The following is a 26,876-nucleotide window of genomic DNA, read 5'->3' on the forward strand; positions in this document are numbered from 1 at the left end:
GAAAAGAGAAAAAAGAATAGATATCCCTCCAGCTGAAAAATACATTTGCAAATGGGAGCTAGGACAAGATATTCTTATAGTATCTCCTCATTAAATATAAATCCAATTTTGGTTCTTTTTTTAATTTTATGTATTATAATACATACTATTCTCTATATAATTTATGATGATGAGGATATCACAGTATATTTTATATCCCTCCCTGCCCCTTTGTTACATTTATCACCCCTCCTCCCCAAGTCATCCCTCCCCACCCCCGCAACCCCTCCCCAATACCTCTAAAATAATGGCCAAAGACATAGCATATTTGTGTCTCCTTTCACAGGCAAAGCAAATGTTATTAATTAATTAACCCCTCCTCTGAACATCCTGTCACAGCCCCCATCTTCTAGTGTCACAGTCCACCATCTAGGGGTGATCTGTCCCAAAAGCTTGCAGTACCATATATAACACCAAGGGATCTCCCCCCCAGTCCTGAAAATCTTTACTCGCCCATCAGCACTAGTTGTCTAAGGTGGCTTGGTGAGTAAAGACTGCAGGATTAAACCCCAGTTCAGCAAAGCACTTAAGTGTGTGCTTATCTTTAAGCACGGGATTAAATTCATTCCTGTTCAACATAGCATGTGCTTAAGTCCCAAGGCTTTGCTGAATTGGATACCAGATATGTCTCTGTTTTCTCTACCCACTCAGACTCCTAAGGGCCCAATCCTGCCAGGTCCTGAGATCCTCCAGAGAAAGGGCTCAGCACTCTTCAGTCCCAAATTACATTAATGTCACTACCAGTATGAGTTAAGAACTATTTGCATAAGTCAGGTCCTAGGGTCTGGTCCCAGTGTACCAGAGATATCCCTTTTTCCCCATCCACCTATGCATCTAACCGATCTAGTTCTTTGGAAGAGTGCCCATCAACATGGTATCCGAGCCATTTCACCTCCTATTGACTCGCAGGCTTGGCCCCCAACACACAACAAGGGCTCTGTCCTGCCCTCTGCTGTGCAATCTGGCCCCGGTCCCACAAAGCACTTAAACACGTGCCTACACAGCTGCACACCTTGACAGGATCAAGCCCCTCATGCGATTGCCGAGGTGTTATATATGGTCACCGCTGTTATATATAGTCAAGCCCCCACCTGCTCCATTTCTCCCAGGTGCCCACTGGAATCTAGTATCGCCCGATGCTGAAGTTACAACCCACCTCTAGCCTGTCCAGCAGTGCTGAGAGGTAGAGCGGCAGCTACAGCATTAGCAGAGACCTACCCTCTAAGGCCCCAATCCTGCAAATTCTTAGGCACATGCGTAACTTTACTATTACTAGTAGCCTAATTGATTTCAACGGGATGACTCATGATAGCAAAGTGTAAGTGTTTGCAGGATTGGGGGCTGATCCAGCTCCCACTGAGCATAGTTTGTTCTTAAACCCTGAGGTGGGGAGAGGATGGAACAACTCATATGATCCTGATACTGGTCACATTTGCTGGGTTGCATTTCAGTCCAACATTGCCCTTTTTCCACTGGGGATGTTTTAGGGGAGCAAAGGGGGAAGGTTGATCCCCATAAATTTCGCACCCCAAATAGTGCTTCATGGAGTCCTAAAATACTTCCCTTCTCCCATGACTGCAAGGTGGAGACACTAAGGATGTGTCCAAACTAAAGACATTTGCACGGATGTAACAATTTCAAGATGGGTCACCCAGTACCTTACCCCTCACAGCAAATACAGCCATACAGATTTACACTGGGTGTAGGTTAGCAAATAAAACCCAGTACAGACACATTAGACTGGAGTGGGGGCATTTCTTTCTTTCATCCTTATTGCTGGTGAATTGGACCAACAAGCCATTTCTAGTCACCTATCCAGGAAGGTATAAGTCAGAGCAAATAGTTAAGGTCATGGGCATTTTTTGTGTTGTTGATTTTTTTTTATTTTTTTGTGGTTTTTTTTAAAGATTTTTTTATATATATACATATATTTAAAAAGAAAATAAAGAGTTATGCAAATTTATGCTCAGCCACACGCTGGGGTCCTGGCGAGCTGCTAAGAGGCGGGGCCTGGGGCATTCCATCAGTTGGATGCCCCCTACAGGAGTTCAAGAGGATATAGGCCCCCTGTACCCTTCTCCCCCACAAAGTACAGCCCCCTCTCAGACCAGAGGTAGCTCTTGGTGCACCTGCAACCTGCTGTTCTTTCTTCTGAAGTTGCTAGATCAAAATATGGGGAGGGAGAAGAGGGGTAAGGAAGGGAGAACAAAATAAAACAGGTCGCAATACTGCTACTCAGTATAAACTAGAACTGCTACATCAAGCTTTCTTTTAATATATATGTATATGTGTGTGTGTATATATATATATATATATATATATATAAATATATATATATAAAAGGGTTATTGGAACTAAAGATTTCATTAAAGGCCGACTTGGAAGCTGGAGTGGGAAAGCCCAGTCCATGGAGATAGGACAGGCTGCCTACTGGCCATACGGATGGCTTCCCCTCCTGGTTCCAATCAACAAGCTTGGATAGTTGTTTGGGTTAGGTTTTTTTTTTTCTTTAGAAAGGTTTTTCTAACATTTTCAGCATGCAGGAGGCTTTTACGTCACTTTATTTCATGAAGGGGAGGGAGAGATCCTAAGCTCCCATACCTTCCTCCCCACCACTCCCTAGGGTCAGTGCTAGAATACGGCCCCCGTCCACACCAGGTCTCCAGTCTGGGTATCTTCCCACCCTACTCCATCCCATCCCATCCCACCCCACCCCACCCAAACCTCTTCACAACCTGGCATCAAAGAAAAACATTGATCAAAAACTCGCTCACATTACCACGAACAGACTTCACTTAGCCAATAATGACTAGTCACTCAACTAAGATATTAGCCCCATGGGACTCAGCCAGGGAAGCACCGGCTGTTGTGTTGTAATCCCATCCATTACCAACACAGATATTTCTGAATGCCCCTTTGGAAGGGTGGTCTGATTTCTGACCCGCTTTTTCCCCCCAACCACTCTCCTGACATCAGTAGGAAAGGTATGCACAAAGAGGAACAGAATTGTGGGGGCTACTCCCCAAAAAGAAAACTTATTTTTTTACCTTTCCTTCTCTTCTATTGGGATTGAAACAAATAGATTTCAAATAATTATTGGACCCTTTCTGAAAAGGACGTGGTCAGAACAGGACAGATCCTCAAGTTTTCACTGAGGCCGTGTTTCCATTGAAGAGGCTAGGAGGGGATCTCACTGCTGCACATTGGGGACAGCCCGAATCCCATGCACCACTTAAGCCTTCAAGATTTGAGTGGTACCTAGCCTCTTGCTCCTATGGAAGGCAACAGGCCCAATTCGCCATTGTCCTGCAGCACTGGCATAAACGACGACACAAGCAAGTGGGTCTAAAATGCTATGGTTGTGATTTGGTAGCAGTTTGACACCTTCTTTGTAGTGGTGTAAATGACTGCAGAAGGTGCAGGGCAATGGAGAATTAGGCTGCTTAAGGTTTGTTAAAGCTGTGTGGGGAAGAAGAGGGGTCATATAACTTTGACATGACAGCGTCCCCTTTAGTACATTTTCTATCAGCATCCGCTGCAGAAGCTAGGAGGGCAACCTCCTACCGCTGTCTATCCCCTGCCCTGTATAACAATCCACCATCAATGCAAAGTGTTATAAGTACAAAATCTCACGCCCCTCCACCTAACATCTGAAGATCATACATGGACCTTTTCCGACGCTAAAGTCCAAACAGAGGCCTGCCTCAGTATCAGCAATCCACCCCCTGTATGTGACCGAAGGATGTCTTGAATGAATTGTAAAGGGGCTCAGTTGGGGTTGAGTGGCAAAGAATCAAGAGGAAGAGGGGATAGTCCCAGGAAGCACATTACGATGAAATTAAAGTCTCCTGTAACTCAAGGAACATCTCTGGCTATTTTTATTTATTTACTTTTTGGCTGTAGAACTGTCTCTCCCAAGTTGCTAAGCTTGTTGGTCCACAGTTCTAAATCAGGGTCCAGGATTCGTGAGTAGAAATAATTTGGGGGTAGGAAAAGAGTGGGGTGGGGGGAAATATATATATATATATATTGGTACTTGGTAGGTTAATCCAACACACGTAACTTTGCCACCATGGCAATTTGGCATCCAGGTACCGGTTGAACAAACCTGATCACGTTAAGATGCTGGATTGTGATTGGCATCGAGGCCAGATTTGAAGCCCGTCTCTCCCACTTCCCAACAGTTTAAAAAGTATCTGATTTAACAAAACCAGGAGTCTTCAAATGATTAAAAGGATGTTCAACAAGGCAATTCATTTATTTATTTTTTTGTTTTGTTCTGAAAAAAATATAATATATAAAAGTGGCAACCTCCGGAAGATCCAGGTTAAGGACAGTTGAAGAGGTTTTGGTCCATAAAGAAATATTTTCTTCTTCCTTTTTTTTTTTTTTAAATTTTCCACTTGGTTTTGGGTAACAAAAGTTTTGGTCCAGTTTAAAAACAACGACGACGACAAAATTATATATATAAACTCGTTTTTTTGCTTTCTGTCGGGATGCATGTTGGTTTCAAATGGGCTCATTGCTTGTATTGCATGATCGTCTTTCTTAGGTTTTGGTGCGGTATACTTTTTTTAAGAAAAGAAAAGAATGTTAGCGTGTGTGTGTACTTTAAGAAAAGAACAATGCTCTGTGTGTGTGTGGAGAGCTGCAGCTGGTATCACTTGGAAAAAGCGAAGAAGAGTGAAGTATGGAAACATGGAAGTCAATCCTTGCCCTTGGATAGGAACTCAAGACTGGTTTTGAAATACCCTGTTAGTGACTCCTGATTCATCTGATGAACAAATCCCTGTTTGGATTTAAAAAAACAAAAACAAAACAAAACAGAGTTCCAAACTCCGCGGTGGCTCAGAATAATAAAATAAATGCTAAGCACCCAGTGTGACTCCTACAGGTTCTTCCAAACCTTCTTCAGTTTCACCGGCGTCATTTTTATTTGTTTTTTCAATGTTCTTTTTTTAGAAAAAAAAAGGAAAACAATAAAAGTTCTTTAGCTGCTGTTTTGTGGTTTTTTTTTTGTTTGTATTTTTTAAAATCTTTGAGGTAATAGAGTTGTGCCCTCGTTCTAACAGGTTCCCAGAGGTTGATGGGTTTTTTTTTTTTTCTTTCTTTTTTCCCCCTTTGCCATCTGTTTTCTTTTCTTTCTGAGCTCTTGTCTGCCGGTTGGTTTGATGTCCGGGGGGGGGGGGGGAGGAGGGCAGCTTCAGACCAAGTTAAAAGAGGGAGTGTCGGTGGGGAAGGAAGAGCTGTTGGGGAAGCCCCTCATTTTCCATGTGCCCCCGGTGTCCTGGTCAAATAAAGATGACCAAGCATGGTCAATGCAGAGGAGCTCTGAGTCCTGTCTCGCCACAAAAAAAAATTAACTAAACTGCTTTGCTTCCGAGATCCAAGTGTGCGTTCAGAGTACTTGTTTTAAAAAGACATCATAGGCTGGAGCATCGTTTGCCCTTCAAAATTTCTGGCTTTTCTATTCATTTTAATTTATTATTATTCACTTCTTTTTTTAAAAAATAATGTACATTGCTCGTAAAATAATTTTTTTCTTCTTCTTCTTTAAATTAATTATTTTATTCTTTAATTCATTCGTTTAGTCTTCAGATGTCATTAATTATTATCATCATCATCATCTTTTTATTGGACTCCCACCCCCTCCCCATTTCGGTCCCCACTTCCCCCCCACCCCGTCCTGTCTCTTTAAGAAAATATTCTAATGGCCTGAGTGGCTGCAGCATGGCAAACCGGGCACTCCGGGTCGGTCCTCTCGCAGATCCGCACAGCGCACTCCATGCAGAAGAGGTTATGGCCACACGGCACCAGGGCTGCCGTCACTTCGCTTTCAAAGCATACCATGCACTCCCGACTGCTGGAGATGGATGTCCGGGCAGTGGTGTTGGCTCCCAGCTTGGAAAATCCTTGCAGTGGTTCCCCTTGAGACCTTCTGGGGAGCCCAGCAAGGTTAGGCTCTTGGATAGAAGAGGACGGGGAGCGATGCGAGTTAGGATGGATGGCGCCAGTGCTGCCAGATCGCTGCTGCTTAGAGAAGAGCACTGAGACGGGGTTGGTGTTTTCCTGCCCGGCCCACATGGGGGCACCAGATTCTGGCACCCCATAATAGAGATCTTGTTTGTTCACACCATAGTTAGGAAAGAGGTAACCATAATTGAAGTCATTTTGGTCATTCAGTCGGGGTGTCTCGTAGACCGGGTCCACAGAGCAGTCGCCAATGCACCCAAGGCTGTTCTGTCGGAAGGTGGAGAGGGGCTTGCAGCCTGGGGCAGGCGTGTGGACCCGCCACGCCTCTGAGTAGCGGTTCTCCATGCCCGAGTCAGGGCTGCTGGACAGGAAGTCATTCTCATTGTTGTATTCCAGGATCTTGCCTGTCCTCACCGCAATGTGGGTCTCGATCTCCTCCCGGGCCCGCTCCACGTTGCCCGGTGCCCCTGTGATCTCGAAGACGGGGTCCCGGTCCCGGCTGGGTGTGATGATGTAGGTATTGGTTTGCTGCTGGATCCGTTTGATGGTGGCCCCTTTGGGACCCACTACTAAGCCCACCACACGATACGGTACACGGACCCGGATGGTGACTTGGCCGGGCAGGGTAGGGGCGCTGCCAAAGGTGGTGCCAGCTTTGTTGCGGGAGGCCCGGATCATGGAGAAGTGCTCAGCTGCCGAGATGATCTCCCGCCTAGCCATGGCAACATCCTCCCGTCGTCCCGTCACCATGAAGACCGGCTCCTCACCACGCACCGGGGTCTTGATGTAGGTGTTGGTCTTTGCCCTCAGAGCTTTGATCTTGCAGCCTTGGGGAAAAGCAAAGACAGAAAACAAGGGAGATGGATTAGAGTCAAGGCCTTCTCCCTAACATCCTCTGCACAAAACCCCACCTGGGGCAGGCGTGTGGACCCGCCACGCCTCTGAGTATGGCGTCTGACATCTGTAGTATGCAAGGTCCTGGAAAAAATTTGGAAGGAGAAATTAGTTAAGGACATTGAAGTCAATGGTAAATGGGGCAAAATACAACATGGTTTTACAAAAGGTAGATCGTGCCAAACCAACCTAATCTCCTTTTTTGAAAAAGTAACAGATTTTTTAGATAAAGGAAATGCAGTGGATCTAATTTACCTAGATTTCAGTAAGGCATTTGATACCGTGCCACATGGGGAATTATTAGTTAAATTGGAGAAGATGGGGATCAATATGAACATCAAAAGGTGGATAAGGAATTGGTTAAAGGGGAGACTGCAACGGGTCCGACTGAAAGGAGAACTGTCAGGCTGGAGGGAGGTTACCAGTGGAGTTCCTCAGGGATCGGTTTTGGGACCAATCTTATTTAATCTTTTTATTACTGACCTTGGCACAAAAAGTGGGAGTGTGCTAATAAAGTTTGCAGATGATACAAAGCTGGGAGGTATTGCCAATTCGGAGAAGGATCAGGATATTATACAGGAGGATCTGGATTACCTTGTAAACTGGAGTAATAGTAATAGGATGAAATTTAATAGTGAGAAGTGTAAGGTTATGCATTTAGGGATTAATAACAAGAATTTTAGTTATAAGTTGGGGACGCATCAATTAGAAGTAACAGAAGAGGAGAAGGACCTTGGAGTATTGGTTGATCATAGGATGACTATGAGCTGCCAATGTGATATGGCTGTGAAAAAAGCTAATGCAGTTTTGGGATGCATCAGGAGAGGCATTTCCAGTAGGGATAAGGAGGTTTTAGTACCATTATACAAGGCACTGGTGAGACCTCACCTAGAATACTGTGTGCAGTTCTGGTCTCCCATGTTTAAAAAGGATGAATTCAAACTGGAGCAGGTACAGAGAAGGGCTACTAGGATGATCCGAGGAATGGAAAACTTGTCTTATGAAAGGAGACTTAAGGAGCTTGGCTTGTTTAGCCTAACTAAAAGAAGGTTGAGGGGAGATATGATTGCTCTCTATAAATATATCAGAGGGATAAATACAGGAGAGGGAGAGGAATTATTTCAGCTCAGCACCAATGTGGACACAAGAACAAATGGGTATAAACTGGCCACCAGGAAGTTTAGACTTGAAATCAGACGAAGGTTTTTAACCATCAGAGGAGTGAAGTTTTGGAATAACCTTCCAAGGGAAGCAGTGGGGGCAAAAGATCTATCTGGTTTTAAGATTCTACTTGATAAGTTTATGGAGGAGATGGTATGATGGGACAATGGGATTTTGGTAAGTAATTGATCTTTAAATATTCAGGGTAAATAGGCCAAATCCCCTGAGATGGGATATTAGATGGATGGGATCTGAGTTACTATAGAAAATTCTTTCCTGGGTATCTGGCTGGTGAATCTTGCCCATATGCTCAGGGTTTAGCTGATTGCCAGATTTGGGGTCGGGAAGGAATTTTCCTCCAGGGCAGATTGGAGAGGCCCTGGAGGTTTTTCGCCTTCCTCTGTAGCATGGGGCATGGTTGACTTGAGGGAGGCTTCTCTGCTTCTTGAAGTCTTTGAACCATGATTTAAGGACTTCAATAGCTCAGACATGGGTGAGGTTTTTCATAGGAGTGGGTGGGTGAGATTTTGTGGCCTGCGCTGTGCAGGAGGTCGGACTAGATGATCAGAATGGTCCCTTCTGACCTTGAGTATCTATGAATCTATGAAAACAAGGGAGATGGATTAGAGTCAAGGCCTTCTCCCTAACATCCTCTGCACAAAACCCCACCTAGTGCTCAATTTTCCCTCAAGGCCTACCCTGGGGCCCAGCCCCGTCAGGGGCCAAGCACCCTCTCACTCAAGGCCCAGACCTGCCAGGGACCTAATGATCTGGCCACTTGCCATGAAAACACCATTCATCTCCTGGTCCCAGCCCCACTAGGGCCTGAATGATCAGAGCCATATATTCTACACTCCCAGGCTTGTGCGTTTGTCCAGTGGTCTCCCCCAGAAATGTAGGGCCTTAACATGATATAGCTCAGTGTTTTATGCTCAGCAGCCTCCCCGCCACTCCTTCCTCCCCAGCAGGGGGTGCTGGGTAGCCATTCACCCAGCAGGTCTGTTGAGAGAAATATGAGGTTCTAGTACATCCTTCGCTGGAGCCTCTCCCTCCCCAGTGTGTGGCTGATCCTTTCCCCATTTCATTTTATTTGCATAGACATTACAGGTGTTTTGGGGCCCCCCTGAGCTTGGGGTTGCAGTACAATTGCCCCCCTCTCTCCCCCTCATGTCAGCCCTGCCCCCCAGCCCCCGGCAACGGGGCAAGGCTGGTGACCACTGGTGGTGGCAACACCTTGAGACCAGCAGCCGAAGCCTCCCACTGGGGAGGAAAGCTTCATTTCATTACTGCAGGGATTGGTCCCTTAATGAGTGAGGCTCCAGCCCCCCCTCAGCCACACACTGGGGAGGGGGGAGGGAGAGACTCCAGCACCCCCAGCCACACACTGGGGAGGGGGGAGGGAGAGGCTCCAGCACCCCCAGCCACACACTGGGGAGGGGGGAGGGAGAGGCTCCAGCCCCCCCCCAGCCACACACTGGGAAGAGAGAGACTCCCTCGCCCCCCACATAAACACTGCATATGGAGGCCTCAGGAAATCACATGCCCTCTGCCCCACAGTGGCTCCTTTCCCCAGTCCCTTTGTTCCCCCCCCCATCCCCGGAAGGCGAGGGGTCCCATCGTGTCACCCTGAGAACCCTGTCCTCTTCCCTACGCACTGCCTGGGCCCTGAGGGGGGTTAAATGGCTCCCATGGCAACGCAGGATTCGGCCTATCTAATGCGCCGAGGGGCTCCGACCCGTCATTCCCATTGACATTAACAGGCCTCATCCCATTGACTCCCCCGGGGGAATAACGGGACCCCGACTGCCGATGCGGGAGGCTCAGCCCCTCTCCGCACATTGAAGGTCCAGCTCCTAAATGTAGCCTTGGGTGAGGAGGATTATTAGTGGTGAAAAAGAGGTGGGGGGTTGCTTGAAGAGATGGGTTTAAAGGAGGGATCAGGTGCTTGGCAGAAAAGTGTCCCGGCCTAGCGGGCAGCATGATGGAAAGCATGAAGCAGAGAGCAGGGGGAAGAGGCGAGGAAGGGATAATGCAGACGGCGGGGCCTGGGCTCCCCAACCAGCCACTGGGAAAGTGGCATGAAGCCCCCCGTCAAAAGGGGATAAGGGTGATTTAAAGCCTTGAGCAAAGGGTGGTAGGGCCACGGGGCTGAGAGCTTGGACTGAGGACCAGATGTGAGGACAACAGACTTTGTTACCCTGGAAGGGGTGGAATTAAAAACATGGCCTGTCCGAAGGGCTGAGCTGCAGCAAAAGACAACCCACTGCAGGACTGGAGCGACCACTGGCAGGGAGCACTACAGAGGAAAGAGCTGCTATGCCACATCCAGCGACGAGGGGGCGAGCCAGCGGTGAGTCTTGTTATATTAATTTAGATGGAATATATGGGCCTGAAGAGTTAAAGCTGTTAACTTGACCCTGTCTGTCACTGTCCCGCTTTAAACAGTGTTAAATAACCTCTGGGGTTTGATATACAGAGCCTGCTTCGTACCACAGCAAACATGCTAGAAAATTCACGCCAAAGGTTAGAAATGTATTGATTGAAACACACAAAAGGCAAAGAATCAACAGGCGGCAAAAAGCGTTGGAACAGAGATTGAGTGATTATGCAAAACAAATTTAATCAAAACCTCTTTTTAAAGAGGGCGAATACTAGTTAAAGTCTTTTATTTGGTCAAACAGTCCCTTGGTGGGGAACAAAGGATTAGTTCTGGTGTTCAGTTCTGAGTTGGGAATGATAGCCTCAACACAGAAAGGAGAGGGGGGCAACATAGGGAAAATACAACTTTTGTCAATGTTTTTAGGGTACAGGATGGCAGGTCAGTCAGGAATGGATGCTTTAGGATGCTCTGGACCCTGCCACACCTTCGACCATCTCACTGATCTGCTCAGGTCCATCCTTTCCTGATCCATCTCAGGCCCTGCAGGACTGAATGAACCGCCTTATGTCAGTGTGCCATGTGGTACAGTTGACTTCAAGATCAGGTAAAAAGCAGAGTGAGAGATAGGAGAGAAGGAATATAGTGGGGGACAGAAAGACACATGAAGGAGGGGAAGACAGGGCAGGACCTCACTCATATGAGCCTGGGTTCCTAACTGGAGCAGCGATGGTGGCCCAGAGTCCCCAGTGGAGTATCAAGGTAAAAATCCCTACACCGCAGCCACTATGGTTGTAGCAGCTCCCTTTCCTCCCAAGCCTCTTTTTCGTGCCCCCAAAAGTGTGATGGGTGGAATCGCCCACCCTCTTCTTATTTTGCCCACCAATTAGGCCTAAGTTCCAAAGCACCAGTTTTGGCTCATTAATTTCTGGTCGGCTGCTCCTCTCGTTTACCAGTCATAATCTTAATGCACTCCTTGGGTAATATCAGTAAGCCCTCTCTGTTTAAATTAATTCTGTCTTTCTGTCTCCTTAAATCTTTTCTTAAACAGTTTTATATAACAGGTTATTATAACAATTCACGACCCTTTATCCACTTTCCATTGGCTAGGCTCACAGTTATAGTAGGACTGCTAGGTCTTCGAGATTGCCTGTTATGGTAGTATCTCTGGCCCTTCCCAAGATTGGGATTTATTGTGCTGGGCGCTGTATAAATACATGGTGAGAGACAATCCCTGCCCTGAAGTGCTTACAATATAAATAGACAAAGGAAGAATTATTATCCCCCCTTTACTGATGGGAAACCAAGGCACAGAGAGACTAAGTGATTTGCATAAGGGCACACCAGGAGTGTGTGGAAGAGTCAGGAAACCAGATGTCCTGGTTCCTAGCCCAGCACCTCAGCCACTAGAGCATCTTTCTTATATGTGGAAATACGGGATAATTACTAGTTGAAAAACAAATGTGTCCTTTGTAAGTTAAGAGAAAAATTCTTCCGGATGGCATTCCTGTAGGACATAGATTCTATTAAAAACTCCTTTTTACAAGCATCTCGACTTTGGGGACAAATCATGTCAGGCACTGGTCCGTTTGAAATAACAAAGCCGGGGGACTGGCAAGCTCAAGGGGGATGATAGATGGAGCCTTTCACATCTAACCCATCCGTTCAAATCGTGTTGGTGGTGACCCAGTGTTGTTAACATCTGGAGGCTATTGGGTTCCTTGTGAGAAACGAGTTCAGCAGGGCTCAGCCCAGTTCCCAGTCACACAAACATCTGTTGTCACTGGATCCCTTATTGTCAGCCTCAGCGGAAAGAGAACTGAATGTGCCCCTCTCGGTTACAGATGATCCCCAGAGTTGAGGGACATTGGCAGGCATGGTACATTTGGGGTGGCGGGTAGAATCTTGCATTACCACTGCTGAGCTGGTATTGAAAACTTGCAGATGATCAGCTCTGCCCACATCCTGAAGTTCTTGAAAAGACCAGTCAGGTTTAGGGCTCCAAGGGCACATGATCTCACCAGCTGGCTTGCAGCCTTTCTGCCAAGCTGCGGCTCACCTAGAAATCCCTCTTCTTTTCACTTTGTCTAGAGCTAGCCCTTCCCTCTCCCATTGCAGCACCAAGCCTGCAGGTAGCCAGCAGCTGTGCCCCCATCCCAGCCCACGGAGTGGCAGCTGCCCCTCCGCCTCCCTGGCTTTGCTGCTGGATCAGTGGAGCAGTGCATCTATCAGCGCCACCCCACTCTCCAAAGCTCTGCTGTGAAGAAGTGCACAGAGCAGGACTGCATGATGCCTGGGCCCCACCCATGAGCCCCAAATCTTCCTGTAGAACTGCATCAAATCTGCAGCTTCTGCTGCCACAGAGAGGGCAGCATTTTGCCCTGGATGAATTTCAGAGGGGTGAGATATGCAAAATAAACAGCCCTGGCAGCTGATAGTACAGCATGAGCAGTAGCAAGGTAGGCTTCCTTCCTATACTACTTTCCTGTCAATATCCTAGACTCTAGAGGAACCCCATCAAAGTGCTAAGAGAAGACCTGACTCTCCAAGGTCCAGTCACTCAGCTTCTCTACTCAGGCTGCCTGGTGTTTTTTCTGGTATGGAACTGGACTAGCACATACCATACTCACTCCACAAAGGCCACTGAACAGTTGTAAGGCTTCTGATCATAATCGACCTGGGTGAGATTTACACACCATCCTAAAGGGGAAAGCGTACATACCCCATTACCAGTCCCCTCTCCCTTGGTCAAAAATTGCTTCCTGTCTTTCCAAAGGGAGGGAAAGGAGATTCATGGTGGTTTGATGTAGGAAGGAGCCATTGTGCAAACGGCCTTATACCAGGGAAAGAATGAGATCTGAAAGTGATCATTTCCCTCCACCCCCCTCCCCAATCTGCAGTAGGCAAATGGGGTTCTTCCCAGCTGCAGATGTCTCAGTTACAGCTGGTCAAAAAAAGGGATGTCTTCAACCTGCTCCAGTCTTGATAAATATAGTTCCCCCTTGGTGTCTGCTGACCGGGGAGCACAGAGGTTTCAGCTCCCAGCCAGAGCTGTGTAAACCCTAAGCCCAACTGCAACTCACCTGCTTTCCCATACTGTTACAGCTCCAGAAGCTGGACCCGGATCTGAGCATGTCTGAAATGTAACAGAGATCTGGAGGCAGGAAGGAGTTCCTAGTGGGTAGAACACTGCTCTTGTGCAATCTGGGACCAATTCTTAGCTCTGCCACACAGTGACCTTCGACAAATTATGTTGGGTAAAATTTTCAAAAGCACACAACTGACTTTAGAGTCCTGAGTCCCACTTTTAAATATGATCTGGGGGCCTACATCCATTGACTTTCATTGCACTGAGGTTCCTTTTGAAAAAGTGACATAGGGCCAGATTTTTAAACGTATTTAGATGCCGAAAGATGCTGACAGTGGAATTTTCAAAAGCACCCAGGCAGCCACTAGGCACCTATCCACCTCTTCAGCCAAATACGTACCTTTACAAATCTGACCTGTAGACGCCTAAGTCTCTTAGGTAGTTTTGAAAATTATTACCCTTCATTTCCCCTGTGCCTCACTTCCCCATCTGTAAAATGGGGATAAAACCCATTAATGATTGGGAGATGCTCAGATACTGTAGTGAGGGCCAAAAATGTTCCTACTAGATAGACCAAGGGCTAGACGTTAAAGGTATTTAGGAGCCTAAAGATCCAGGTAGGTGCCTAGTGGAATCTTCAAAAGCATCCAGGCACCTAATTCCCCTAAGTGCCTATGTAAATCACACTATGTATCTATCTGCACTGTTAGGGGCCTAAATACACCCTGCTGCATTAGACCGAGTGGCACAAAACATGACAACATCACATTGGAACATAACCAATGAACAGAGGAACAGTTGTGGTGGGGTTAAGGTGCTTGCCTGGGAATCAGTCCTTTAAGATATCTGGCCCCATGTTCCTTCCCAGCAAATTCAGATGGCAATCAGGCATAACCCAGCGGGAAGTTCTGCAGCTCATTCCAGCCCCGAACTCTAAAACAAACTTCAGGGTGCCCTGATCTCTGCTGCGCCAGGCCTCATGCAGTCATTTCCACCTCTGCCAACCAAATCAGAACTGTAGTGCTTTGCACCGATGCAAATGACTGCATAAGGTGCAGGATAATGGAGCACCTGGCCCAACAGTGATACTGGTGAAGCAAGGCGATAAGGCTCTGATCCTCTGACTGGCATTATCTATTATTGGGAGACTGCTCTCCAGCACCTCTGTAACCCCCTTCCCTGGAAAATAAGCAACTTCCTTGCCTTCTACTGCCCTCCGGTCCCAACCTCCTTTCCTTCCTTTACACTATACCTTTCACACACCATGGCCTACAAAGTGGTGCTCTGTACCCAAAAAATTCTCAGTTCATAGGCTGGAACATTATTATTTATATAGATCCTAATAAGTAACAACAATTTTCTGAGCTGGGAGCCCTGGACTGGAGTTCATCTTACAAGACACTGGCTTATGGTGACATCACGGCATTTACACCCATGTAACACTTTTACTGCCAAGGGTCAGCAGCAAGGATTGAACCCTGCACCTTCTGTGCAAGGCCACCCACTTGAGCTACAAGGATAACTCTGGGTACAGCCACATTTTTTCTCTTTTTTTAAGACCTGCAGCAGCAATTGCAGTGTTAACTAACTCGGGCTTGTGCGACACAGATAAAAATAGAAGTGTAGATGTTCCCGCTCAGGCTGGAGCCCGAGCTCTCAGACACACCCCCGTCGCCGGGTTTCACTGAAGCCTGGAACACCTACACTGCTCGTTTTAGCTCTGTAGTGCCAGCCCTGCAAGCCTGAATCAGTTGACCCCGGCTCTGACAGTCACTGCTGCGGGATTTTTCCCCCACTGTAGATGTGCCCTCTGTCAGCTGGCAATAGTGAGAGACTGTTTATATGGTTCAGTCACTAGATAGAGTTGCATAAAGCATACTGACTGGACCACCACATCATGCTCGTCAACCACTGTGCTAGTCAACCATTGTGTGGCAATGAAATACAATGACACCACATCGAAACATCACAAGCTAATAAAGAATGGTCTGGTGGTTAAGGCACTGGCCTGGCACTCAGGAAGCCTGGGTTCACATCCCAGTTCTGCCACAGGCTCAGTTTGAGTCGGAGCAGGTCACTTCGCCTCTCTGGGGGAAATACTCCTCTTTCCTTTATTTAGGACTGGGCCTGTCTCACTATGTATCTGTACAGAGCCTAGCACAATAAGTAATGTGACAACATTGCATTACACCTAACTGTCTGCCAAGGCATTGATTTCACAGAGCCCCATGAGGGGGTTGCTAGATACAACCCTGAGAAAGATCAAGGCAATTCCCAGAAAATCCTGGCCAGCTAGAAACCCTACTGAGTGCTATCTAGCCTGATGCTACTCCCCACTGAGATTGTGCCCTGTAGTAGATTTGCAGTGCTTTGTCCAGTCAAGGTTTAAAATGGCTCACATGGACTGATTATTATTTTCTATTTGTATTGCAGTAGCACTAGTCAGGGATCCGGGTCCCATTGTGCTAGGTACAGAACAAAAACACAGTCCCTATCCCAAGGAGCTCGCCATCTTCATAAGATTAACTGAGAGGCCATGATGTCCTGTGGGAGATCAGCCCACCATTATATAGTTAATGACATGCTTCTGCCTTGCGGAGAAGATCCACCTATTGCGTGGGACTGACGTTATGTTTGCCCAAACGCCCTGGTATTTAGGTAAATAGGTCTGCATCCCAGGAGCAAGAGTCCCGTTTGCATCCAAAATAGGATGTCAGGTCATGCACGTGCCAGGGGTGGACCTGGGATCTGCTTACAAGAGAACCTGGGACAATGGTTGCCCACAGATGGAGGGAGATCCAGGCCCAGCCTGATAGGAAACAATCAAGCAGGTGACACAAAGGGTCATGCAGGCAGAGACAAAGGAAAGGGGCTCCATGCTGGGGACAGATGGAAGGAAACGAAGGCAAGATATACACGAATGGGGACAAATGTAGAACAGGATCATATAAGCTGGAGCGGGTGGGGAGAGGTTATAGAGACAGCGAGAAACAAACAGTGATGGGGGGGAGGAGAGGGGGAGAATGCAAGGGCGGGGGAGAAGGAGAAACATACCGAATGGCAAAGGGGACACAGGCAAGGAGACAGCACAGGAGAAAGGGGGAGGGAAGATCTAGAAACGGACAAAAGGACGCATGGTGCAGCTGATGGTGTGAGAAGCAGGGGGGAGGAGGGAGGGTCTCCAAGCGGCCTGCAGACAGGAGAGCTAGCTTTGCAGATTCAGACACATGGGGGAACCTTTGCCTTAAACTGAAAAGCACCGGAAACAAGATTGACCAACACCCAACCATTAAGCCAGGAGGCCCCTCACAGTCAAATGGGCCAGATCCTCAGCTGATGTGAATTGGTGTATTTCCACGGAAGACAATGAAACAGACTCTCAGCTGGTGTAAACTGGTTTAGTTCCATTGACATCCAAGGGAGCCACGCAGAATTACACCAACTAAAAATCTGGCCATTCTTGTATTTGATTTTTCCATTTATACCTATGACGGGGCCCTAATCCTGAGCCCACACCCAGTCCTGATCTCACTATATACCAGTGTAAATGAGGGGTGTAACCTCCATTGACTTCAGTGGGGGTTATGCCCCATTTTTGGCAGCACAAAGCAGGGTCAGGATCCAGCTCTATTCATCCCAGCTGGAAGAGCAATAAGGATGGTATCCTTTCCCCACAACACTCATACACTCCTTTCCCCTATTTTGGTCATTCAAGGCTTTTTCTCATCTCTAACTTCCAACACAGAACAAACCTCTTTACCTAGTGGATTATTAAAGGGGCAGAATTACCCAGTACACCATTAAGAAAGTAAAACTAAGTAACGAAGAGAACCTCCAGCACATTTCTATAGGGCAGTAAGTACTCTTTAAGGCATTGCACAAACATCAGTTAATTTATCCTTGCCAGCTAGGTTTTTGTATTGGGAAGGGAAATAAGCCCTTGCTTGCATATACAGGTTGTTGGGTTTTTTTTAAAACTCAAGTTCATTGATCGCCAATTAACTCTCAAGTTCACTAACAAATTTGTAAATTATTTCCCTAAACTATAAACCTTTGTGTCCCAGAACAAACCTTTGTGGCATGTCCAGACTTGCATGTGCAAACGAGTTAGCTAACTGGAGGCAATTGGTAATCAGTTAACTCCAGCTAAAAAGTCTAGATTGGCTATGTCACAAATACGGGAAGGATTAGTGATTAGAAATGCTGGAAGATTGGGGTGGAATGAGTCAAATTCTCCTCTCCGTTACCCCAATGTAAGAGCCTGCTCCAAAAATACACTGAAGTTGAGGGATCAGAGATTAAGGGTTTGATTTGTCATTTTCCTGCACCTAGTGCAGTTATTTAATCTTTAATTTAAATCTTAAATTTAAATTATTTATTTGCAGTGTGGGTATAACATGTTATTGTTTGCACACACTGGTCCAAATAATCTTCTCATACTGGTTTTACACCAGTGTGATTCCATTGAGACCGAATTCTTGTTTACACCAAGGTCCCTTTGCACTGCTCTGGCAGTGTCAAGGGGGCCCTAAAGAGGATCTAAATTACAGATGCACTCACTTTGGGTGTAAATGCTGATGCAAAGCACAGGGCAAAAGAGAATCAGACCACTGGAAGTTTACACCAGTGTAAATCCAAAGTTAATTTCACTGATAGCACAATGCAACTTTTCATTTTTAAAGACTGAAGGCCAGATCCTCAGTTGGTGTAGCTCTGTTGAAGCCAACATGAGTATCTTCAGCTGGTGTAAACTGGTGTAACTCCACTGAAGCCAGTGTGTTAGACAGGAGCCAATGGTGCTATTCCAGTTTATATCAGCTGCTGATCTGGTCCTGAGGTTTTTAAACAGATCACATCAAATCACTATTGGTCTTTACAAATATATATATTTTAAGATATAAATAATTACCACAGACAAAAGTTTTCAGCCTGATTCTCTTCCACACCAGCCCTTTACACCACTCTGGTGTAAATTACATACATATGGACCTGTTTTAAGGCACTTTTACGCTGCCAGAGCAGTATAAAGGGGCCTCAAAGAAAATGAGAACCTGGCCCCTTGTCTGTAATATTCATAACATTAAAAGAGGCCTGTAAAATAAACAACTATCAAATATATCTGTGTGGCGAAACTTTGTTTCATTGCTGGTGAAAGTTGAGTTCAAAACACATACACAAAGCATCAGAAACATGCAACCACTAATTATCTGTTGGGTGAGATTTATTACATTGCTGATGAAAGCTGTATTAAAAAACACATACACACAAAGCACCACAAATAAACAACAACTAAATCTCTTTGCAGCGAGGCTTTAGTGGACTGCTGATGCAAGTTGTATTAAAAAAGACCCAACACACCACAAAATAAGCTATCACTGATTTCGGTGTGGTTGAGGCCTTTTTGCTGATCAAAGTTATTGTTGAATATACACCTCAAGACACCACAAACAACCACCATCTTGTTGTGTTGCAGATGGAAGTTATGCTAGAGAAAAAACCAACCTCGGCAGCAGATCTCAAACAGGGAGGCATCATCATGCAGGGTGGGTGTGTCACCATTGTGCCCGCATGGCGCAACCCTGACGTCTGACTTTGTCACATGTTTTAGACCTCGCTGGGAGAACAGGGCAAGGAGAACTGCACAGGGAAGGGGGGGCTGCCAGATGAAGGTGGGAAATTGATGGTGGTGGTGGTGGAAATCTGGAGGGATGGGACCAAGAACCAAACAGCAAGATGTTTTCCTACCGCCCTAGATTCCAGCCACCCCACTCTGCAGTGAGGTTCGTTTGGGCAGCAGTAGCACAGCCAGCAGCCAGACCCAATACATGGAAAATTCTTTGCCTCTCCAGGCTTCACTTTCTCCTCCTGCTATGCACTTTTGGTTAGGTTCTTAAGAACCACCCAGGGCAGAGATCCCTCTTGCATCCGCTGATGTAAATCCAGACTAAGCTGGGCCTGATTCTCCTTTACACTTGACACCGCTTGGGCACTCAGCCCAATTTACACCCACTTTAAAGCCCCTTTGCACCGCCAGAGTGAGAATCAGGCCCCACTGCACCGAAAGGAGCTAAATCTGGGATTTCCATGGCACAGCAGACAGCAGGATCAGACCCAGAGTTGCTTCCTGACACACCTCCACATGGGGGGCGGAGGGGAGCAGATATAATCATCAGGCTGCCTCAATGAAAAAGCTCCCTTGGACTATTTTTAAATGCAGAGAGCGTTAGAGCCTGCACAGAGTGACACAAAGAGCCCAATCACCTGGGGTTACTGGGGCCTCTTGTTATTTGACTTCACCTCACCAAGAAAGCACAATTTATGTTAAGCTCCCTCTCAGCATAATCTCATCTCTGTTGACAACAGGGCTAGTAAGAGCAGGCTGGGAGATGCTTCACTAGAGAGTCTCTCCCGGTTTAGGGAGTAATGATGTTGCCATTGCTAATAAAATAAATAAATAAACACATAATAATAACATTAATAATTATTATTTATTATATTTTATTATTATTATTATTTTACCTAGATCTTACAGAGGACTTCTTTTCTCAGACAGGGTGGGGGTGCCGTGTTTGCAAACCCACCGCTGGGAGCATTAGAAAGCAAACCTAATCCTCCCCCTCCCCCCACTATACAAACAAAGAAATGCGACTGCATGTCAGCTCAGGATGCAGTTTAAAAACTGCCCTCCTCAGTATCTTGGAAGTCCCCAGCCAGCCCCAGGGCCTACCTTCCCTGTGGGTGGTAATTGCACCAATTTACCCCAGCAATAAATTCAGCTCCTTGCCTCTCAGGCCTTTCCACAACTGGGCCCAGGTGGAGAACCCAGGTGTCTTAGCGGCTCAGAATTTTGTCCCTTTTAAAGTCCCAGGCATGTGTAGCGAGGGGTCACACCACTCGCTCCCCTCCACTCTCATCTGGCATCAGTCCCCTCTCTGACAATCTTGACAGTCTGGGCACAAGAACCTTCTCCTTTGCAACTCTGGTCTCTCTGCTCTACAAAGTCACCTGCAAACCTATTGAACTTCTCCCCTGCCTTCTGCTATGAATTTTGTGTTTAACTTTGTGAGCATATTCAGCTCTTGGGAGCAGCTTGCATGGGTGTTGTCTACAAGAGGTAGAATACCGGAGCCAGTAGTAATTCAAAGCACTCCAGAGCAGACCCAGAAGGGATCCAGAACAGGCAAACATCTGCACAAAGGAGTTCAGAAAAAACATACAAGGTCTCTATACTCTCCATACCCAGCAAAGCCGTATTCTGCACTAACTTCATGTACAGAGGGGGTGAGCAAGGGGCTGGGGGCCAGGCAGTGGTGCCCACAGTTGGTTTGTGCCTCCAGTGGCCATAAGAAGCCAAGTAGGGGTTTGCCTAGGGGTCATTGCTCCCACTCCAGCTGTGGAAGGGAATGCCTGTCTGGTCTAGGTACTGACCCTGGCTTGGAGGGGGATTCTGCCTCCCCTCCAATCCCTGTGCACTTGAAGTTCATAAATGCCACTCTCAGGAATCATTATTAGTTTGCTCCTTGTCTTTCCTTCTCTGGTTTCCTTCCATCCACTCTTGATTTAAAAAGGCAGCAACTGGCTCATCCCACCAGACATCCAGGTTCATTGCTGACCTTTGTGGCAAGATGGGGGAGGAAGAAGCCCTATGTACATGGCTAGCCAGTTCCTCCAAAAACCAGGCTCTCCAGGGAAAAAGCCAGTGTCCCAGTGACTCAGAATCTTGTCCCTTTTAAAGTCCACAGACCACATAGCCTGGGGTTGCATCATTAATGAGGCTCTCAGCACAGCAACCGGTAGCACCACGACTCAAGTGCAGTTTACAGCAAGCAACTGGCTCTTTAAGGGCATATTAACAGTATGGAACATGCATAACCACCAAGCACAAGTTTATTTCCTGGAGTATCTATCATTCAAAATAGATCCACCCCTCCCGCCCCCAAATTAAACCACTGTGCAAATAGCGCTACAACCATTCAAATAAAAATACTTGGGGCTTGATTCTCATTTACACTAAGATCCCTTTACACTGTTCTGGCAGTGTAAAGGGGTCTTAAAGTGGGCATAAATTGCACTGCCAGAAGTGTGCAAAGAGGCCTTGTATGTGTATGTTTTTAATAAATTGCACTTTGACAGCTGGGAAAAGTTTTTTTTAAAGATCAAGAAATTTAGAAATTTATTTAATTGGAACAATGTCAAGTTTAAAAGAAAAACAACTGGTTTTGATTAAAAATCCTCAAACAAGTTTAAAAAAATTGATATTTATATCTCTTTTCCATACATTTTTATCTCCTGATCCTCAGATATCCTCTGAAAGCAACCATTCCCCTTTAATGTATCACAGGCTTGCATTGGCTTCATCCACTCTATTAAACAAGAGACCTCATTTATAATCTTCATGCAGTGGGTTCTCTAGAGACTCCAAGCAGGCCTTTCAAAAGAACTCAGCACCCATTCACCTAACCAAAGTGACCAGGTTCTCATAGCATAGCACCTAGCAGCACCCATTGTTCTCACCACATGCTCAGCACTTTTGGAAACCTGTACCCCATCATCTAACCTTCAAACAAAAAACAGACCCCCAAAGGCATAACATTAGGCAAGAAAGAAAGAAAGATCCTCAGCAGGGGTAAATCAGTGTGGGTGCATAGACTTTAATGGAGTGAAACTGATTTAAACCAGCTGAAAATTTGTCGTGTTGACTTTAGATGGAACAATGCTGATTTATCCCACTGGGAATCTGGCCCATGAATACTTACCAGTTTCCCAGACATTGGAACCAACCCTCCCTCCCCACACGCAAACCGCTAGTGGGAGAATTGCAGCAGGTTTCTGCGTTGCCTTCCATCACTCCATTCACAACACACACACTGATGCATACAAAACAAATCAAAACACACTCCTCTGCTTTAGAGTTTGGGTCAGCAATACTACCCAGACAGAAAACAACCACAGGCATCTTTCTGGCATCATATAACATTTCCAGTTTTGATTTGGCCTAACAAATCTCTCTCTCTTTTAACTTTATTAAACAAAGGGGGCCTGATTCTCCATTGCTCAGCACCTTGTGCAATCCTTAACACTGGTGCAAACCCTGCTGACCATGCTCACTCTGCCCTGGCGTAAATGACTGCACAAGGTGCAGGGCCATTGAGAACTGGGTGATCTACTTTGGTAGCAACATATCCCCACAACCCCCATCCCTTCTATTTGCAGAGACACTGGGTCAGATCTTGGGCTTGGTGGTATGAATCCAGAGTGAAATCCATTGACTTTAATAGAATTGCACTGAAATCAGACCCCTGAGGCACTTTTGCCCTCGCTGGGGTCCTCTCAAGGCAGCAGGCACCTCACTCATGGCAAAAGGCCTAAAACTCGCCTTCACAGTAGAAAGTCAAGCCACCGAAGGCCCTATTGTTCCAATACATGTTCCACTTAACCATGCACAACCATTAGTCATCCATATTTCTCCCTCTCTAATCCCCCCTCACCTCCCCCTCTTGGAGCATCAACCTCAAGAAGGGACCCCCTTTGCTTTCCCACTCTCCCCACATCTGTCAAACAACAAAACTCCCCGCTAATGCAATTTTGACTCACAACCCAAGAGGAGGCATTTGGGTTTTGAACTGCAGTTTTTACCAGTCACACTTCCAGCGCATCAAGTTACTTGTTCAGGAAAAAAAAAAAACCACATCTCTCTGAGCCACACTGTTTTCCCCCCCAACAACATAAAACTTCTCTCCGACAGCCGTATTAATTTTAACCCTGCGTTGGCACCGGACTGGTGGCTTCCAGCAATTCCTTCTACTTGGAAGACTAGAAGGGGGGGGGGGAGATGGGCGACTTAGGAGTGGGTGTGGTATATATATAATTTTTTAAGCCCTCCTCCATTCTACCTCGCTTCGAATGGAGCCCGTAAAGAGAACAAAAGCATCACTGTCAAAGAGATTCTGGTCAGCCCGGGGGGGGAGGATAGAAAAGGAGGATGGAAAATAAAGAATAGGGCACAAGCAGGATTGTTAAATTCCAAACCCTCCAGTCACATGATTGCAGAAAGAGTTCAACTTTCATTAATCTGTTATTTGAATCCTTTATAGGCCTTAAGAACGCCCCTCCACCCCCCACCACAACCCACAGCACAACCCCTCGACTTCCAGCCCGGAGCCCAACAAAGGGGATTTTCCCCTCGCCTCGCCTTGCCCCCGTGGAAAGAAAGATCGCATGAGTCTCCCTAGCCGGAAGGTAGGGAGTGTGGCTGGGGAGAGACATCTTTCACCCCAGCAAAGTAGCAAAAGGTTTTTGCAAACGAGCGGAACGATCTCACACACATTCCTCCAGATTTCATCCGGCCGGGGTTTGGAGCAAACAAACAAACAAACAAACAAACAAACTCCGGACCATCCCTCCATTCACTTCGGCCCAGAGAAGTCCTTTTCCTTTCAGTCTGGGGGGGAGATCAGACGCGAGATTTATTTCTGGGGGGGGGGGAAAGGGGGCGGAACATCCAGATTTCCCCCCCTTTGTTTCTTCGCATTATGAAACACTTTGGAGGGTGATGAGGTGGAAAGAAGAAGGGAAATGGGGGGGAGCATTTCCCTCCCCCTGCAGTGGCCATTATTCATCACCGGAGAGGGTGGGTGGAAATACGACTATTAGATGGACCTCGTTGATAACAATGGGAGAGGAGACCTCAGAATGGGGCGGGGGGGGGGGGGAGAAGAGAATCTCAAGCGGAGACTATTTAACTTTAAAACCCACTTCGAGTTCCACCCCCCCACCCCCATCCCATAAAGAAGGGGAAAGTCGGGGGGGGGGGAAGGGTGTTTCCTAGTGATGCCAACTGAGCGGGTGGTTTAACTTTTACCACTTCCACGCATCCTTCCCTTCCCCCCCCCATCTTAACAAAAGAAATAGGTGGGATGCCAGACGGCGAAGATGGGGGGCGTGGAGGGAGGAAGGAAAGAGGAGACAGAGCCCTGGGGGGGAGTGTAGCTGGGGGGGTGAATCAGGAGTGGAGGCAGGTTAAGAAGGGGGGGGCTTGCTCGGGCACAGGAGCGGGGCACGCTGAGGGCACACACACCAAAGCCTCCCCCCCCATCCATATCACACACAAACCCACGCGTACCTTGCCTGCCCACGATCTCCGCCACGTGCTCGGAGCTGGGCACGGGGACGCACTCCGTGGTGTTGGAGCTGCTCTTGAGCCGCAGCTCCGACTCCTTGTACAAGGCGCACAACTTGGTCTCGGCGGTGGACGCGGAGGACGAAATGGTCGCGGAGCCCTTCGGGGCCGGCGGGGGCGCCGGCTGGGGCTGGGGCTGGGGCTGGGGCGGCTGGGGCTGGGGCTGGGGCGGCGGGTTGTTGTTGTTGTTGTTGCTGTCCTCCGCTCCCACCACGGCGGAGGAGGAGGGGGAGGAGGACGGCGGCTCCCCCAGCCCGAGCAGGCACAGCTGATCCAGGGCGAGCTGCAAAGCTCGGTCATCCTCCAGCAGCGCCCTGTCCTTGCTGCTCCCCGCGAAGCAGCCTAGCTCGCCGAAACCCCCGTTCCTTTCCATTATCCCTGATACTACCAGGCTAGGCATGGCTAACAAAGACTTGAGAGGGGGGGGTTGGGTGGTGGTGGTGGTGGGTTGGGGAGGGTGTGTGTGTGTGTGTGGTGGTGGTGGTGGTGGTGGTGGCGGCGGGGGGGGAGTGTGAGAGAGAGGAGGGGAGTTGGGGGGGGAACAAAGAGCTTGGGAGAGAGAGAGAGAGAAAGAGGAGGGGGAAAAAGGCAGAGAGAGAGAGAAACAGACAGAGGGAGAGAGAGAAAGGGACCCTCCGCCCACCTCCCCTCTCACTGGCCAAGCCCCTTTCTCTCTGTCTCTCCCGGTTCCTTTCTGTAACCTGATCTCTCCCTCTTTCTCTCCCAGGGACTTCCACTCCGGCGTGGATCCCCTCCCACCTTTGCACAGAAAAGATTCCCCCGCGGGCCCCCCCCTTTGACAGACCCCGCCTGGCTTTTGAAGGGGGTGTGGAGGGAGAGGCGCAAGAAACAGCAGCAGCCAGCGTGTGCAAAAGGAGGGAGACGAGACGGGGGGGGGGAGACTCTTTTGTTTTAAATTCCCTGGCTGCAGCATGAAACTGACACTCAGGAGGGCCCCGGAGGCTGCTGGGGGATGTAGTTTCGCACCCAGGCACACACACCCCCTTTTCCGGCAGCTCCTGCAGTCTAGGAAAAAGAGCGAGAGACAGAGAGGGAAAGAAAGAAGGGGAGGGAGGGAGGAATGGATGAAAGAAGGTAAGAAGCCTGGTCTTGTGGGTAAGGCACTGGCTTGGGACTCAGGAGATCTGACTTCGGCCACTGGTTCCCCTTGTGATCTTGGACCAGTCACTTAATCTTGCAGCATCTGATCCCGCAACTGTAAAATGGGGACAATAATCCTTCCCGATCTCCACAGGATGCTGTAAGGATAAAATCCAGGAATAACAGCGAGGGGCTCAGATCCTGTTGTGATAAGTACTAGGGAGAGGAAACTGGAAAGGAGACAGGAGCAAAGAGAGAAAGCGCGATTTATTTAGACCTGGGCAAATCGGGAGCGAGTCCCCTGAAATCTAGAGGAGAAGCAGCCCCAGAAGCTAGATGGAGTGGCAAAAAACAAGCTAGCTGGGAACGGAAAGGAATACACTCACACAGGCCCCTGATTCAGCAACAGGGCTGCATGTGGGTACTCTGTGCCTGTGCAGAGTCTAATTGACTTCCGTGGGGAGCTCCAGTTGACAGAGGAATCACATTCATTGCAGGATCAGGGCCCTGTAGAGAAAGCAATACAGAAAGAGACCCAGAGCCAGAGTGGCAGACACACAGGGTCATTTCACTGTAGCCTTGTGCAGCTGTTTGCACCAGGGTAATTAACCTCTGGAACAATTTCCCAAGTATCTTGGTGGATTCTCCATCACTGACAATTTTCAAATCAAGATTGGATGCTTTTCTAAATGATCTGCTCCTCTAGGAAGTTCTATGGCCCGTATTATCCAGGAGGTCAGACTAAATGATCACAATGGTCCCTTCTAGCCTTGGAATCTGTGAATCTAGTGCAAAACGCTACCAGATCAGAATGCTCTCACTTCATGAGGGTGGAAATAACCACTCAAGTTGTAGGGCAACAGTAAATTGGCCCATGGAGAGAAAGAGACGGGGGAAGTGGGACTGATTCTCCACTGCCTTGTGCACTGGTCCTTTGCACCGCTCTGGTTTGGTAGCACACTTGCTTTGCACCAGTGTAAATGACACCACAAGAGGCAAGGGAATCGAGCCCACTAAACAGTATTGGGCCATCTCAGACAAGATTTTTTTAAACCTCTTAACGG

General features: G+C 47.6%; 1 protein-coding gene across 1 annotated transcript; it reads right to left on the reverse strand.

Moving 5' to 3' along the window:
- Window positions 1-860: 860 nt before the first annotated feature.
- On the reverse strand, window positions 861-25,456 carry MEX3A (mex-3 RNA binding family member A). The gene is made up of 2 exons (XM_038382920.2): window positions 24,655-25,456; window positions 861-6,839 (listed from the first exon to the last, which is right to left on the reverse strand). Exons 1-2 carry the CDS (start codon window positions 25,109-25,111, stop codon window positions 5,734-5,736), a joined length of 1,563 nt encoding a protein of 520 aa, XP_038238848.1. The 5' UTR covers window positions 25,112-25,456; the 3' UTR covers window positions 861-5,733.
- Window positions 25,457-26,876: the final 1,420 nt, after the last annotated feature.

Source organism: Dermochelys coriacea, chromosome 24 (assembly GCF_009764565.3).
Source record: "Dermochelys coriacea isolate rDerCor1 chromosome 24, rDerCor1.pri.v4, whole genome shotgun sequence".
Lineage (NCBI taxonomy): Eukaryota > Metazoa > Chordata > Testudines > Dermochelyidae > Dermochelys > Dermochelys coriacea.

What these genes read in the sequence shown, in the direction of transcription:
- MEX3A (XM_038382920.2), bottom strand. Translation starts at nt 25,111, where the DNA reads ATGCCTAGCCTGGTAGTATCAGGGATAATGGAAAGGAACGGGGGTTTC. An exon ending in GGAGATCGTGGGCAGGCAAG is followed by an intron (nt 6,840 to 24,654) that starts GTACGCGTGGGT and finishes CTTTTCCCCAAG; the next exon opens with GCTGCAAGATCAAAGCTCTG.